This window comes from Schistosoma haematobium, chromosome 3 (genome assembly GCF_000699445.3).
Source record: "Schistosoma haematobium chromosome 3, whole genome shotgun sequence".
Classification (NCBI taxonomy): Eukaryota; Metazoa; Platyhelminthes; class Trematoda; order Strigeidida; family Schistosomatidae; genus Schistosoma; species Schistosoma haematobium.
In genome coordinates, this window is record NC_067198.1 from 39461609 (window position 1) to 39479268 (window position 17660).

A 17660-nucleotide genomic window follows, 5' to 3' on the forward strand; every position below is an offset into this window, starting at 1 on the left:
AAGGGATTACAGTAGCAGTAAAGAGATTTTAGAACTAAATCAACAGATCAATATCTACTATCTTATTGATAATTATCTAATAATAGGCTTGGTCGTAGACTAATATTCTAGTTATGACTCATTGGGAAGGGTGCGGCAAAATTAAATGGGGAGAAAGCTGCAGGCTTCAGTTTAATAATTGCAAGTGCGCCTACAGATGATCATTTACAGTAATTATTTAAACAGCCCAAAGTGTTTTTCAGAATTTGGAGATACAATGTCATAACAAATCAGGTTGTGCTGGGTTCTGTGTGATCAGGCCGTCATGACAAGATAATAATTGCGTGGTCTAAGGATGTCACAGCTATTCAAAGCTTGACAACGCTGTTGTCTGTAACACCTTTGTAATCAAAGATCTCAAATCCAATTAAACCAGAAACAGGGAATGAGGGAGTTTGAAAATATATTTGGAAGATAGTCTGTTCATAGAGAAGTGTGTGATCTAAACTGTCTAGTTGTTTAGAGGGATGCGTTGCACGGTACACCCACTCTTGATCTTTTGCAGATGCTTGACCTAGCGTCTCCAGCTAGGATGTGTTCAGTATAACTAATTAGGTCAGTATCTACCTGTAAGACTTACAGATCCATTTATTTAAAGAATTTGTTTGGTACTACAATTCTCGTCCTCTAATCCTTTATCGATCAGTTCACCTCTGATATCAGTTCGACAGGTACAAGCAGAACCTAAGTACCAACTGACATATCAATAAATGGACGTTAACCAGGACCTTAAGGTATATTGGTCATTGAACTCCTTCTGACTCAGAAGGCAGTCGGAAGACGATGATGAAAAGTAGTCCAATTTTGTGTTGTACTTAATTCAGTTGTAACTCCGAACTCATATGCTAATATACCTGAAGTGTCTGACCACACAGCAACAAAACTATAAAATTATAATACATGTATGACTTAGTGATATGAGACAATAGTAATAGGTAAATAATTAATGAATGGTAAGTTTAAAGTGATAAGACATGTGATTACGATTTACAGATTAAACAAAAGATTTGAAATAGTATGCTATAAAAATACAACAGCCTAAGAGCTCGCTAACTTTATGATAAAAATGTAAATGATAATCTTTCTCACAATAGTTTAGAAAGTCATAATTCCGCATTATTCGTCCCATTAAAAGTATGAAGGTAGATTCATTTGACCAGCCTCCACGACCATTAACTGTTCATCTTGGCTGAAGCAATCTCCAAGATTCAGTTTTCACGATCCGCTGACGCTTAATGGTAGCTCGAAAACAAGATTCTTATTTTAGTCAGGGAAAAGGTTAACCTTCTGAATCTGTAGGGCCAGTAAAATGTTACTGAGCCCTATCAAAATCTTCCGGGAGTTGGGTCACTGAATATCGAACGCGCATGGTATGCCATGGACTGGCACATGCGGTGGTGATCTCGCTATCGTCTCTGTACTCATTCTTACTAATATATTTCCATAACAATGTCCTTTGTGTTATACGGTCTTTAGAGCAACAATAGTACTTTGATACGTTGAAGGGGTGATCTACGTTAGATGTTGACCGCGAGATATGACTTCGAAGTCAGCTGGTTCATCACACTACTTCTATGTAACTCCAGCAGGCCTCTAATAATTCGACATAGATCATAAACGTTGATGATCAACAAAACTAAATACTATGGTTGCTATGACAAACTAGTTTTTGTTAGCGAGTTCAAATTCGCCATATTTTGTTAATTAACTAGACGTTTGTGTGACCGTCTACAAGACCTTGTACCGAAGTCCCACCACCGTCTATTTTACTCATCTTAAGAACAAACCCAATTTTACTGGTAAAACATATTTGGTAAAAAGATTAAAGAAATACATAGTTTTCATACATATTAAAATGAACGTCCACGAAGGTCGTTGGGTGTGTCGTAGCAGTGTTCAAAACAGTTTTATATAGTAGTGGGTGGAATAAGAGAGATTTTTAAACAAGCCCCTTTATGTTAACGAGACAGTAAGTCACCTATATATGCATATTATTTTTACTAAATCTCTTACTTATGGTACGTTAAGCGTTCTTTGTCTGGTTTCCGTATACCACATCTACACCGAGTTGCAACTGGTCACACATATCTCACGAATCTCCTTTAATTATTTGAACTTTGCAGTAACCTCTATGGACTAATCACAATGGCTACGTGAATTCATTTACAACACCAATACTTCTCCAATTTAAGTACTCATATTTTAACTCTGAGAACTCTTTGTTTGTATGTGTGTCTATATCTATAGGCTGATTTGTCACTTATTTATTTGCCTCTATACGATATATCGTTCATCTGATATGAAAAGTGATCGACTCTAAACTAAGTGTCCATTAGCTGGCAATGGATGGTTTGTACACTACTTTCTCCCGTTTATTTTTACGGTCTTTCTGAATGCGCTATGATCCCTGAAATAAAATTCTTCCGACTATCCTACCTAACTTCCCTTGTCTCTATGAGCATCGAACTTGTTGCCAATTATAGTTGCAGTCTCCTGACAATTCCAAGTGACTTCCTGTCGTCACTCTATGTACAAGTATCCATAAGTTATGTAAATGTAGAGGCTTCTGCTGTAAACACTCGTTGGTTGCTCTGATGGCCAATATTCATGATACAAAACACAGCCTACACACTTTTACCATCTTTCAAGATAAGAGGAGAACGGACGACTACACAGGATATAAATTTCTTAATGACATTTATTAATCTCAATCACTTGCATATAACAAAAATTGTCTCTCGTAGTTAAAAGTCACATCATAGTCTTGAAATCAGTAAAAGAAACCAGTAACCTTAACACTTATATTTTCTGTTTCTCCCTTTCCACCGCTCTTGAACGATCTACAACATATGTGTGTATTGGAGACAAACAGAATGTAGTGTTTGTATGCTCTAATGATCCCCTTGTACTTAATCACCCGCTTGATATCGAATTCTAAATACAACACTTATGCTCACCTAGTTCTGTCTGGCTTAAATTGTATTATTTCTTGGATTCCTAGTTCGCATAATTATTCGAATACTCCTAACCATCACCATACAGACACAGGTAAAACGAATACATAGGCCCAAAGAAAACAAATTTTGGTACGCATAAAAAAGAACGACTGTAAAGTGTAATCGAAGGGCAACAATGACTATGCTTCATTTACTTATCACTCATGAAATTATGTATTTTTTATAAACGGCATTAATTTTCATTGACTCATCTTTTATATTCCCTACTACTATTAGGTATATATCAATTTCGTTGCTCTCTTTTTCCTGCTAATAGACCATATTGATTTTCATTTTTGTGCTAACGATGTTAATTTGTGTTTTTGGAAACATACCGTTTTCAAAACCAAAAGGCCTGTTTTTGCTAACTTTGGCCAAGCTAAGACGTTGAGTTTGACACCACTGGGTAATAGTTTAGAAATTAGTTTGTCATTGATAGTCACCACAGTCCTCATAAATGAATTACAGGTATTTTGGTGCTATTTAATTTGTGAAATGCAGATATTACATAGCCGATCAACACTAAAATCCATGAGCATGAGCAACAGGGGAAAATTTAAGTTTACTATTCGGTAGTGAAAACCTAAAGAATAAAACAGATTTCACAGCCTTAATGAATGAAATTTCAGTGTCCGTATCTTCTTGTTTTACTAATGAACACATTAAGTACCAGGTAATTCCGATGCTCACTACTTCAAATTGATAATATACGCACACACCAACTTGGAATGATTTTAACTGCCTATCTCATAACAAACCGAATTTCCTACCCACTCTCTTTTCCCAAGCAAGCACAGTGAAGGCAAAGATCAAAAGCCATACAAAATGAATAGCCATTCCAAACACATATTTGCTTGTCGGGAACTCTCAAGTGAAATTGTGGTGTTTGGATGAACTAATGATAATTTTGTACTTGATGACTGCCAGATTTCGAATTCCAAACACTATGTTCGTTAATAAAAGGGATCATTTCCTTACATTCATCGGAAAATAAAATTGCAGTTTATTAAAAATTTTCTCACTTCCAGAAAAACATATTTCACTTCCTTAGGCAACTCTCTATGAGTTACTATTAGACCACGTAAAGTGTACAAATTTTGAATGCAGTAAAAGAGAAAAATTCATAAAATGATTTTTTTAGGACATCAAGAATCCCACTATATTACGACGCCATCTCAATCCAATGCATGCTCAAGGTTATGCAGATAACAATCCATTGAGGAGTTGAGATACAGGTCACGAAGATGAGAACAAGTTCGGTAAATGCTTGTCTTTTGTCAGGTTTGCTCATGTAATTCGTGCGTATTTCGTAGTGCCAAATGTTTTAAATATGGTAAAATTGGATACATTCTGTCAGTTTGTAATACCACTGTACGTTTCGCTGCAAGTAAAGCAAAACTTTGTAATTCTGATCCTATTAAGTTGAGTGTTTCTAATGATCATTTATCCTTACCCATGATTTCGAAAAGCAGTATAGAGTCACATGGCAGTTCAGAATCAAATGGAAGTCAGAATCATTGTGTGATAAAAGTTTCTGGCCAACCAACTTTTTATCGGATTTTTCATGTCATAGTACTAAATATAGTTTCTTCTAATAAGATCGTATACAGTTTTGTTAGATAGCATTGGATTTCAGTTCACACAACCGACATATTGATCAAATACAATACCAGGAACTGGGTGAGTCTGTTCCTATTTCAGTTGTTAATGCTAGTAGTAATGAGTACATGCTAGATAATACAGAGTTATTGTGACATGTATATTCAATGATTTTCGTAACAATGAAATAAAGACCACATTTTTCCGTCGTTGTCACACTTTATATGTAACCACACTTATACTCAATATCTATTGTTTCTCTGTAACAATGGTAAAAGAAACAGGTATATTTGTCTGATTGTATCCACACACTACCGCAATCATTGAGAAGTATAAGCTATCTACGCCGTCTATCCTGCTTTGTTGGCCACGGCCTGTTGATTGAAGGTTATAAGAGTGTTACAACATACTTTCGGGCCTTCCCACACTTCGCTGGAGACTTGGCCCGGATTATAATTAAATAGTACTATCGGATTTAATCTTTCTCATTACGCCGTTGGTGTCACCATGTGCAGAGGAACCTCTGTTAATCAAGTGAACTCATTTGTGGTTATCTTAGAGAGCAGCATGCAAGTAATATTCACTTCATAACAAGTGTTACCATTTTGTTATTTGATAAACCATTTATATTGTAACTATAATTAGTTACGTTTTGCTTTACTGATAAACAGACACTTAGGTTTGTAGAGTGAATTCTTTTAGTATATCGTCGATGACTTTACGTATTGTTATATCTTGAATAAACTCTTTTGCTGGGATCCAGCACAAAGTCTACATCCAGTGCACAGTCAGACAGATAGGCAACTGTGGCGGATGTGGTGTTTTTATGAACCAATGATTCTGTTGTATTTGATGACTGCCTGACTTCGAATACCAAATACAATACGTTCCTTCGTGCTTACCTAGTTCATATTGGTCTAAATTGCGTTATTTCTGGGGTTATTAGTTCGTATAATAATTCAAATACTCCTAATCATAAAAATCTAAACCAGAATAAAATAAAGGCCTCTACAATATCTGAATAACAAAATTATTATTTACTATCTGTAGTGAGATCATTATTTACTCAGTAACGAATTACATAATGAAATTAACCCAACAATAGAAAGTAAGCGCTAATTAAATTACCAAGACTAACATCTAAAGATCCAGAGAAGTATAAAATCCAGCCCAACAAAGGCTCACCACGGGGATTTTCTGATAGTATGCGGTCATAGATGTGTTACTGTGTGTGGCAGGATTGTACTTTGTGTACTCTCCTCTTGTAAATACCATGAAATGCTGTTTTGTCAGACTAAACATAGAGACGCATTGTGAAGTTCAGCCTCATTTCCAGATGGAGTACTGATACGGACCTTATGAAGATCACATAATACTAAATCGTGAACCTGAGATGGGTTAATAGTGGCTTAGGAGTATAACCACCTTGCGGATACAAGCTTCCTAGGTTTCCCCAATGTATTTAGAATAATTCTTTACCGCTCGGTATTGAAACATTTCGGCTAATTAACCGAGTAATCCTTCATCGTGCCTACTACCTCAAGAACAATATCTATGTTCTCACAGTAACTAAAACGTTACCTTGACTACAATACAGACCCTTTTTGCTCACCTAGCAGCAATGAACTCGTGACACGCGCGACAATGAAAGATAAAGTTTTAACGGAAATAACATATTGGAAATCCACCCACAGCATTTTGTCAGAAAGCACTGTGATTGACTTGTTTATTCCCTTGTCTTGTATTTCAACACTTATTCAAGTCTCTCATAACAGCATTTTATGTTCTTCAGTCTTACCCGTCTGGACTTTAATTATTAGGCTTTGTTTACTTAATTAGTTACTTAATTTTACTGTTGCACGTTACCAGACCATTAGCAATAACACCGTGTTTGAATAAACTCAAGGTCACGGTGTGTTTCGGTACATGCTTGTCAACCTTTGACAGTCTGCTTGGAAAAATTACTGGAATCCTTGAAAAAAGACACCTGGTCCCGTCCTGGTGGGAATATTTTATTGATTTCCAGGTATAAAGCACTTGTTTATTGACTATTACGTTTGTTCTTTAGCATGTAAGTTTGTACCAGAGAAACCGTTGACTGTAAAGAATAGGTTGTACCGTTTGTTGTATTTTGAACTTTTGACATAATATTTTTTCTTCCTTAAAATGGGACCGTTTGAATCGAACACCGAGTTTGTGTTTTGATATAATTTAATACGAGTCACTCAGAAATGTACAATACCTTATTCAGAAGAACATACTCTGACCTAGTCGAATAAATTTTGGTTCATTAGTTCTGCATTCAGCCGGATATTTTTACTTCGGTAGTTACGCAAGGAATGTCGTCATCGTGTAACCTAACACTCATAATCCTCTCTACTTATGTGGTGTGATAAGCTGGACTTTACTAAATCTCTGTCATGAAGACGCAGCAAATACTCAGTACTCAGTGTGTTAACTTTCATTTGTTCCTTACATTAGTAACTAATGCTTATATTATTCCGATTTTATCGGGAACATCCCCAAAGACCCTCACGAGACTTTCCCTTGATGAAGAAACATTGTTATGCAAATTATCCCAGAAAACACTAACCCTGATAATTTTGTCTATTATGCTGAAGAGTTGAGGTTCACAAAACAGTCCCTCAAACTTATGAATATTTTATCCCAACAAAAAGCACCATTGTCTAAGAAGAACAGAGTTTCTGTGCTTTTCCTTCTCTCCGAATGTCGGCTTCAACCAATGAGTACTTTCGAGCCAACAATTCCTCGTTACAGACTAGAATTCATAAGCATTCGGACAGGTCACACTATTCGAGGATTAAAATTAAAAGCAGATCGGAATGAAATATTCCACTTTTCCTTCCATCTAAAACGGATATTTTAAAAACGTTTTAAGACCAAAACCAAATCGTTTACGTGTGGAGTTCTGTTTCACACTCTGAGTAGTAAATTACTCAAATTCTCTACTCGAAATTGTGATATTAGTACTTTCTGTTGATACGCTCAAAACGAGATTGGATCTTCATGGTATTATAAATTTCCAGGATCAATATAGGTCGAGTGACCTCCTATACTAACTTCTGAAAACCGAAGATACAGCACAGCAAACTGCAGTGTAGGCATACCTTACACTCTTTGCAAGTTATCGAATCCTAAAGTTTGCTACCGGCTAAGGTGGTCCAAGCGATATCTAAGAGTCTTTCAAGAGGAAACCTGATACAATCTTAGAGATTCGGAGCAGTATTTCATTATGATTTATTATGACTTGTTTTGCTTATCAAACATACCTAGGTTCATACTTGAAGTTACCGATGATCCACTACTACCAGATAAGGAAGCCTGTTAGTCAAAAGCTTCTTTTATGTTGTACACAACCATTAGGAGCACTCAGTGGTGTTCGAAAGTTTCAGTTTCAGTTTGCAAAGGACAGGAGGCTTGATGGCTTGTGTTAATCCTGGCAATGTTGGTCTCTCAGTTGATCCAACTTTCTCTTGAAAGAGTCGATAGATGGAGCCTCAACCACTTGCTGAGGTAATGAATTCCACTCGTTGGTGATCTGATGGGAAAGTCGATAGTCAGTTGGCAAGTAATTTGTTCTGGGCTTGTGAACTATTTTGGAGTGTCTCCATAAATTCTTTGTTTTGGAAGACAAGAAAAATGAGGGCATATCAGGTGCAAAGTTATCACTAAGCAATTTGAAAACTGTAATCAAGTCGCCTCTAGTTCTGCGATATGACGACGGGAAAAGGTTCAGCTTGGCCAGTCGAGATTCATACTGAAGCTTCGCTATTCCGGGAATCAGCTTCGTCGCCGTTCTCTGAACCTTTTCCAGAAGCTCACTGTCTTTTTTAAGCAGGGGCTAGCCGCTCGCATGCAGTTCTCAAGTTTAGGACGAACGAACACTGTATACAAAGTCAAAAACGTTTTGGTGTCGACATGACTAAAAGCTCTACGTATTGACCATAACGTTCTAAAACCTTTGAAAGCTTTTGCACGGCAGTGTGCAGTAGTCTTCACGTCTTGACTAACGATAACTCCTAAGTCATTATATATCTGGACGACAGGTAGCTCAGTGTTATTCATCGTGTATGTATCTGTGCCTTGATGACCGATATGCATCACGACACACTTGGAAGTATTTATCGGCAACTGCCATGTTTGAGACCATTCAGATAATTTCTTCAGGTCATTTTGAAGTTCTAAACTATCACTCTTACATCGTATCGTTCTCCATACCTTGACATCGTCAGCATATAGCAAGACCGATGATGATAGGAGACGAGGAAGGTCATTTACATACAAGAGGAATAGCACTGGCCCCAAAACTGTACCCTGAGGCACTCCAATAAGCACAGTTTCCCAGCTAGATAACTCTGAGTTCACCCGTACTGTTTGTTGACGCCCAACTAAGAAGTCTTTTATCTACATCAATAGATTGCCTCCAATCCCGACATTTCTTAACTTATATAACAGCCAGTTGTGCGGAACTTTGTCAAAAGCTTTGCTGAAATCAATGAAGGCTACGTCTACAGGTAACTTTTGGTCCTTAAGAGTGCACCAGCTTTCATGAGCCACTAATAAGTTAGTGAGACAAGAGTAACCTATTCTGAAACCGTGCTGGTTCTCCGAAAGCATCCGGTTTTTATCGAGATACTTAGACAGCTCCTTCCGAATAATCTTTTCTAAGATTTTAACAACCACACTAGTCAAGCTAACGGGTCAGTAATTCTCAGGTTTGTGTTTCGTACCTGTTTTGAAGACAGGACTTACTATGGCGTTTTTTCCTGTCTTTTGGTAAACGACCCTGCGTTACGGATAGGTTAAAGCATATACCTAAAGGGTTTGCAACGAATTTAGCTAATTCCTTTAGTAGCCTAGGATGCAATTCGTCGGGCTCCGTGGATTTGTCCATGTCAAGCTTATTTAGCAGGCCAAAGACGTTGAGTTCTTTAATGGTCACGCTGTCCAGTGTTTGTGTAGGGGGATTTGTGTGGACCGACGGGAAGGATGTTTCTATGGTATATACATTTGCAAAGCAGTTTGAGAATACTTTAGCCTTTCCAAAGTCGTCCTCCACTAATGATGCGGCAGTACTGTTTCTCCATAGTGTAGGAATATTTCCACTTGTTTTTGTCCTTTAGTTTATATAGGAATACAAGCGTTTAGGAAATTCTATGGATTCCTTAACAATTTTTCTTCGTACAACTTTCTAGACTTACGGAGAGTCGAGGTACAGGTATTCCGAGCTTTTCCATACTGAGATTTCGTCCCATCAGTCCCCATAAGCCAAAATCTATCCCAAATGTTTCTTCTCTTACGGAGAAGGATGCGAACTTCCCTACTGAACCATGATGGAGGGTTTCTCGGCCCCTTTGGTTTAATCCAAGGAATATGGAGAGCGGTAACTTTTAGGTATAAATTTCGAAATACGTCCCATGCCGTTTCAATTGAGGGCTCTGAGTCTAATGCCCAATCTACTGACGATGCTGAGTGCATGGTGTCTTGCATGTTTGCTTTCCAGACGTTAGGTCTGGATTGAGCTGACGCATGAGCATGTTCGACAATTATATGCAAGTCGAAGGTTGGAACTACATGACCCTTTTTGCCTAGGGGTAGCATATAGTCGAGGTTCGCAACGTCATCCTCATAGTGAGTCAACATGAGATCTAGTAAGGATGATTCGGAGTCCGGGTCGTACGTAGTCGCTTCTTTCACATGTTGCACTGGGGCACATGTGATAACCACATCAACTAGTTCCTGCTCGAAGGAATTATCCGACAATCCAGTCTACCGTTGGTGCATTAAAGTCCCCTAGGATTAGACATCGACCACTTTGTGACCAAGTATTGAGACTGCTTAGCAGGACCTCATTCACCCCACAGCTTCGACTGCGACAGACCAAACCAAGCAGTAGATCTTGTCCCTTGCATTTCAAGCGGCAACTTACTAATTTACACGTCCCACTTTCATGGGATACACTGTCGATAATGGCAAATTGGATGGCATTCCTAATGAATAGAGTTTAAGCAGATTGAAAACTGCACTTCGCCTCAATACCATGTATCCTTATCAAATCCTGCAGAAATAATCAGAAAATTGTAGGGTCACCTGCAATACATTCGCTACCGAAAATAGAAATGTAGCACACTGTATTATTGTTTCTTCGGAAGCAGGAACGATTTGAAACAACAACACAATAGTCAGAACTGGCGTGAACGCGGCGTACTGGCACAACAGAAATATATTTAAAAATCGAAAGACGCGGTTCGAGTACAAAAAGGGAAGCTTATCACAATATGGGTTCATTCATTGTTCTGCAGGTTTAGCCTGCGTAAAGCTTGTTCCTCTTCTTCTAGTACGTTCAATCTTGGTTACCCTGCAATAAGGAAAACAAACTCACATTAGTAACGTCATATGTAATGATTTTTATTACCGTTACAGAAACACCGTTCTAATTTTCCGCTCATCACAAGTAAAACTGATATTGGAAACTGGATATCCGCGGGAGTTTTGAAAGTCACTCGATTAACCAAACAACTGAGGGTATGTCTATGCATCGTCCAATCATTGTCAGACTTTCAAACAACAATTATTACCGTGGTATTTTTTTAGTATTTTGTCGTTCCCTTTCGATCCACATCTTATGGGCCTTTTGCGTCACCTAGGTCAACAATTTAAGATAATGCGTAGTGGCCATACTTATATATAGACACTTAGAAAAGTTCAAAATCATAGAATCACTGACAAGTTAGGTTAGTTCATATTGCGTGATAAGCGACCAAACCATAACACCCAGGGCTGGCTTGATATCATAGAACATTGCTTAGTTTTGACTTCGGACGCCTCATCATACATTCATTAATTCACTGTTACATTGTCCTACAGGCATATGTTGAGTCGAATCAACATTTCTTTTTCAATGATTATTAAAGTTGCAAGGCAGTGGCCCCGTCTTTCTAACGTTAAGATATTCAGTGTGTACTGTCAGGGATATGAAGTCAAAGTCTTGCCTCCAGTTGATGGTTGATAAATCTCAAATAAATATATGCTTCCATGTCAGCTATATTGGGGAGAAGAGTCCAACAATAATAACACCAATGATAATGGTCCAACTTACTCAGCCTCATTCTACATCATATGACAAGACAGATCCGTTATTCACCTGGCTAGATCTACTTATTATTATTATTTTTATTTAAACACATGAACATTGGTACAAGGAGGCACCAAGTAGATATGCGCCACATAGATCATTCGATTTTTGTGAGGGCTGTGGTACTGTCCGGGTGCCCAGATCGAGGCAGGTGGTTTTCTTAGGAGGCCACACCCCGAGCCTTTGACCCTAAGGTCTGATCCACAAGGCAGTGGAGCATCGTGAGGAGATGCAGTCCCATGGAAGCCGGTGACCAAGGAATTGGTTCATACGCCATTTGTTCCCACAGGACACTGGAGCCCATGTGCACCATTGATTTGAAATCCGGTTAAAGCGCCAGACATTCGCTTTTCGTCCTTTCAGTTTCGTAAACAACACCCCCGCACGAAAAGGCAGTGAGTAGGACTTCCCTGGCGGAGGCTGTGTACGCGTGGCCGTGTGAGAGCATTTCGAGAGAGGGCGGGCCCACCCGACTCTCGGCCATACCAGGGCATTTGGTATATCTTGTACAGTGAGAGATGACGGTCACTGGTGTCAAGTTTAGTCACCAAGATTGTCGGCCAAAGTGTAATAATTTAGTCGAATTTAAGGATTGCGCAGTTATGACAGTATAAGGACTTTCGTACTATCATTACTGCTTCATTTATTTTGACTTCTTTGCTATTCACCTTGTTATTTTCACTTAGTTATCCCAATGTGGTATGGGGGCTTGGGTTAACTCATATTTGTGTCGGGCTCTACGTTAACTATGACTGAGCGACTGTGAAAGCTTCAAGTTTGCCTCATAATGTTGGCCAAACTACCGTCCATCAGCCCATAGAAAAGCTCAGCATTTGGCTGCTCGCAGCCTTCATCATGAAATTAGATTAAACATGACCTAAAGATCTCGGGGGCCAGAAAACCATTTGTGTGTAGCTGTCATACCTTGTCTAAGACATCTCAGATGTGAAATCGATAAGCTTATAGTTTTCTTGCCTTAGAACATTAGTTTTATCCAGTAATTTGTAGAGAACCGATATTAAATAAATCTTTTTATAAACCTTATAAGTTTACTAGGTAAACCTAATTCATGGACGACCTTTGAGCGACGCTGAAGTGACCTTAGAAATGTTTACCTACTTGCTATGGTCAGCCAAAACGCTATTTAGGCAGATGAATAAGTGAATTTCGTGTCGAATTCCAAAACCGATTATCTTAAATCTATTTGGTTCGTCCTTAAATCATAGTCTCGCCGTCAACTGCTACCTGTAAATATGTCCCGTCAAGTGAAAAGTGGTTGGTCCCAATGATATTTCTAAACTGTTTTCCTATTATTGCTGTGCAGATGAACATGTTAGCGGTAGCTGATAGGTCTAAAAGCATCACCAAACAATTCAGCCTTCACATACGGGTTGACTCGTTTATGGGAATCAAGACTGAACATGGTTGAATTTTTACAACCTACATGATCACCTGTAAACCTGGACCTTTACCTATCATCTGCAAATTTACTAACTACTGTGCAAGTGGTCCCCTGATTATTGATCATATCTGTTTTCTTGCATGTTCTCCCCACTTAAATACATATCAACTAAACTTGTGCTATCAATACTTTTTCAGCACCCTAGCTTATCCATTAATATCTCCCAAGCACCAGTTCTTCAGTTTCTGTGGTCGTCAGGCCTATAACTGAGTAGATTAAGTGCGTGGCAATTTGGATGGGAACTGTTCTTCGGTGTCAACCATGGAGCCAGGTAACTACATACAAATAGATAATAATCTGTTTGCATTCAGTGACTTTGTCGCAGATCTTTAACGATCCGTTGTTTAATGACATTTCCGAAAGTTTTTTGGATGGAATCGATGTAAACGATTTCTCTTTCGATGTGTCTACATTTTTCGATAGCCCTGATGCGAAAAATATGGATGATGAAGCTGTCTCTAGCCGGTCTGAGAAGACGACTTTAGAATCACTTCTGAAGTCTGAACCAACTTCAGACGTTTCTACAACAAATACAGGTTAAACCAATTAACTTCATGACATGATTCTTTTAGGGCTGCAACTATGGGAAAATGAACATAACAAACAGAATTTCTCTTGGGAAATTCCATCTGTCCATCGTTCTACATTCCCTCAAGTAAAGGTAGATGGTCATGTTTGTGCACCCATTCAGCGTACATATGAAGTACCACTAATATCCAGGCTGTTATGCGATTCTGAAATCCAAAATCTTAATAAAAACGGGGTAGACTCAAGTAAGTCGTGTCCCATTCAATACTCTTCGAGCAGCTCAGGTGCTGAGAAGACACACTTTGTGATCAACAAGAATGAAGAAGGTAAATGTCTTTATTATTCATTTTGACAATTTTGTTCTGTCCTGATGTGGTGCGGTAGCTTGAACCGACCCACGTATGTACCAGGTTCTGTTTTGTTTATGATTTATTTATTTGAACACATAAATATTGGTATATAGGGGCACCGAATACATATGCGCTACAGAAGTCACTTGATTTGTGTGTGATTTATTTATTTATTTGGACACATAAATATTGGTACAAGAGGGCACCAAATATATATGCACCAATGAGAATTCGAAGAAAAAAGGAACAATAACGAACAGATTAGTGTAAGATAGTGTAATAATATTAATAATAGTAATAATGGGGAACCGGAAAGGTACAATCAGAAGAAATCTTTCAGTTAATGAAGATACAACCGTTTTTTTTATGAAGTAAAAGAAGGTTACAGCAGGATCGCCACTGGCTTCTATTCTGAGCCATATCTGATAACGTCTCTAGCCACTGTGTCGCATCATCACTCGGACCCCAGCCAGAGAGTAGTGAAGAACCAACACAAGCCAGCCCTTTGCAGTTTTCTTTTATACCACGACACCACCTCTTCGCTTTTCCCAACTAGTCCCAGCGTCGGCAATTAATGCACGCCGTGGAATTCTCTGAGACAACATTCGTAGAACATGTTCAAGCCACCGAAGTTGATGTTTCAAGATGGCGACACGAATTGGATTATCGTCTCTGTGCTCGAACACACGATGTCGACCCTCTGCATTACTAACATAGTGTTGCCACTGGATGTCAGCAACCCTTCGGAGACAACGATGATCAAACACAGAGAGTCGTCTAACATCCTCAACTCGGAGAGGAGCTGTGGTACTGCCCGAGTGCTCAGACCGAAGCAGGTGGTTTTCTTAGAGGGTCACACCCGGAGCCTTCGACCTAAAGGTCTGACCCACAAGGCAGTGGATAAACGTTATATATGAATACTTTCTTTCCAGACCCTGTTTCTTAATATTTTCCATCTTAAAAGTGTGCTGTGCTTTACAATGTTTTCACCATAACGTCCATGTAACGTTGTTTTTGAGATATGTTCGATGAAATTTCGACTATACGAACTTGTGGTTTGAAGGCGAAGTCGTGGTGCCCGCTGTATAATGTGACGATAGTAAGGCGTTTTCCTCGGACAACCAGCTTCTGCAGCAATGCTGCCTTCTCATAAAGGAATGAAGGTTCGAGAATGTCGATCCTAGAAATAGCATTTCAGAGAACAGTTCAACTGGCCTTCAGCTACTCTACAACTACCCTCCATTCCCAAACAATGTGAATGGAACAATGAAGTAGGTCCCCCAACTCTAGCAGAAGTTCAAAAGGCTATAGTTAGTCTGAAACGAGGAAGGGCAGCTGGTCCAGATGGACTGGCTCCAGAGGTCTTTAAGGATGGTGGTCCAATTTTAGCGATTAGGTTGACTAATATTTTAGCTAAGATCTGGGAGTTAGACGTTATCCCATCTAACTGGTCACAATCGCTTATCGTCCCAATATATAAGAAAGGGTCAAAATCATCCTGTGACAACCACAGAGGGATTAGTTTAACTAATATAATATCTGAAATACTAGCCTCGATAATTATCGGACGCCTAACTAGGACTCATGAACTGCAAACACGAGAGACTCAAGCTGGCTTCAGACCTGGTCGTGGCTGCATTGACCATATATTCGCCATTCGTCAGGTTCTAGAACATAGGCATACTTATCGGCGTCCGACAATGGTGGTCTCTTTTGACTTAAAAGCAGCATTTGACTCTGTAGACCGAGAGGTTTTGCGGCAGTGTCTGTCATTGAAAGGCGTACCCCAGAAGTACATAAACCTTGTAAAGGCTCTTTACTCGAACACTACTAGTCGAGTCAGAGCTTATGGCGAACTGTCATCTACTTTTGCAACCTCAAGTGGTGTCCGTCAAGGCTGTCCACTTTCCCCATTTTTGTTTAACTTCATCATAGATCTACTGATGGGAATAACATTCTCGTCGACTGAGTTCTCGGGTATTGATCTCCATCCAGGAGGTCCACTTATCGACTTAGAATACGCAGATGACATAGTTCTGTTTGGTGAAGACGCTGACAAAATGCAGAGTCTTCTGGTAGCACTGAGCGACAATGCCAGAATGTTTGGAATACGCTTCTCTCCCTCTAAATGCAAGTTGTTGCTTCAGGACTGGTCTATGTCAACACCTGAACTAAGGATAGGGAATTAAATAGTCGAACGCGTTGACAACTTCACTTATCTTGGAAGTCTGATCAGCCCTAATGAGTTGGTGTCTGATGGAATCTCTACACGGATTCGAAAAGCTCGTTTGGCTTTTGCCAACTTACGTCACCTGTGGCGAAGGCGAGATATCCGTCTATCAATAAAAGGACGAGTATACCGCGCGGCAGTCCGTTCTGTTTTAATTTACGGCAGCGAAACATGGCCATTAAGAGTAGAAGACGCTCGTAAGCTACTAGTATTTGACCACAGATGCCTTAGAAATATTGCTGGCGTCTGCTGGGATCACCGGGTAAGTAATAGTGAGGTTAGACGCAGGATATTAGGGAAAGATGGTAAAACAGTCGATGAGGTTATGAATCTTCATCGACTGAGATGGTTGGGCCACGTGTTACGTATGCCTGAATACCGATTACCACGACGTGCAATGCTATCCGGTATTGGAGATGGTTGGAAGAAAGTTAGGGGCGGCCAAACCAAAACGTGGCATCAGTGCTTGAAGACACTAACCTTTAGTCTGAGCCATGTTGGTAGATGCAGACTACTTGGTTGGGGTCCGCGTGACTTTCGTAACCAATGGTTAGAGACTCTTGGTGACATGGCTCAGAATCGATCACAATGGCGTCGGTGTATACACTCTCTATCTTCCCTTAAACTAAGAGATTAAAATTGCTTCATACCTTTCTTTCTGCGAACCAATTTTTTCTTCTTGTACTATATCTCTATATGCAATCTTTCTCTTATATATTACCACCTTTGACATAACCACTGCTATGAATCCGGTGTTCATCTTGTTGTGCTGATGCGATATGGCAACGTGGACCGATGCACATATGTGCCTGGTCCTACATTGTAGCTGACTGACTGACTGCCACCCCACCTATTTTCATTGCCGGCGGTAAGGCCCTAAAAGTACAGGGCTAACTCACCTAGGACTACTCAAATTTTTTTCAGTGTAGTCACCCGCTATTTAGCCATTGGTTATTTTAATGATTTCATAGCAAGTCCCTTTGGAACTTCCTGTTACTTTGTTCGGTTAAGTTTTTGCAGTCAACGCGTTTTCATTCCATGGCTTAATTTTCTAGCTGCTCATTAAAATTAAACTACTAATGCATATGCATAGGATTTGGATTTTGAGTCATGTCATTTGAAATTCCTAACTCAGTCAGTCATTCAGTCAGCTACAACGTAGGACCAGGCACATTTATGCATCGGTCCAAGTTGCCATACCTCATTAACACAACAAGATGGACACCGGATTCATAAAAGTAGTTAATTCAAAGGTGGTAATATATAAGAGAAAGATTGCATATAGAGATATAGTACAAGA

The 17660-nt window shown here is 39.3% G+C and overlaps 1 protein-coding gene across 2 annotated transcripts in view; it reads left to right on the forward strand.

Annotated features, from left to right (window-relative positions):
- Nucleotides 1-11116: 11116 nt before the first annotated feature.
- GLI3_2 (Transcriptional activator gli3) overlaps nt 11117-17660 on the forward strand; it is a gene marked incomplete at its 5' end in the record, with an annotated part of 40187 nt that continues 33643 nt past the window's right edge. The window contains 4 exons of one of the 2 annotated variants that reach the window (XM_051213839.1): nt 11117-11180; nt 13390-13523; nt 13564-13788; nt 13825-14106. In XM_051213839.1, coding sequence (XP_051069851.1) covers nt 13514-13523; nt 13564-13788; nt 13825-14106 — 517 coding nt within the window. Of the gene's footprint in view, nt 11181-13389; nt 13524-13563; nt 13789-13824; nt 14107-17660 lie in introns of those variants that run through there. The other variant, XM_051213840.1, reaches the window with a different exon arrangement.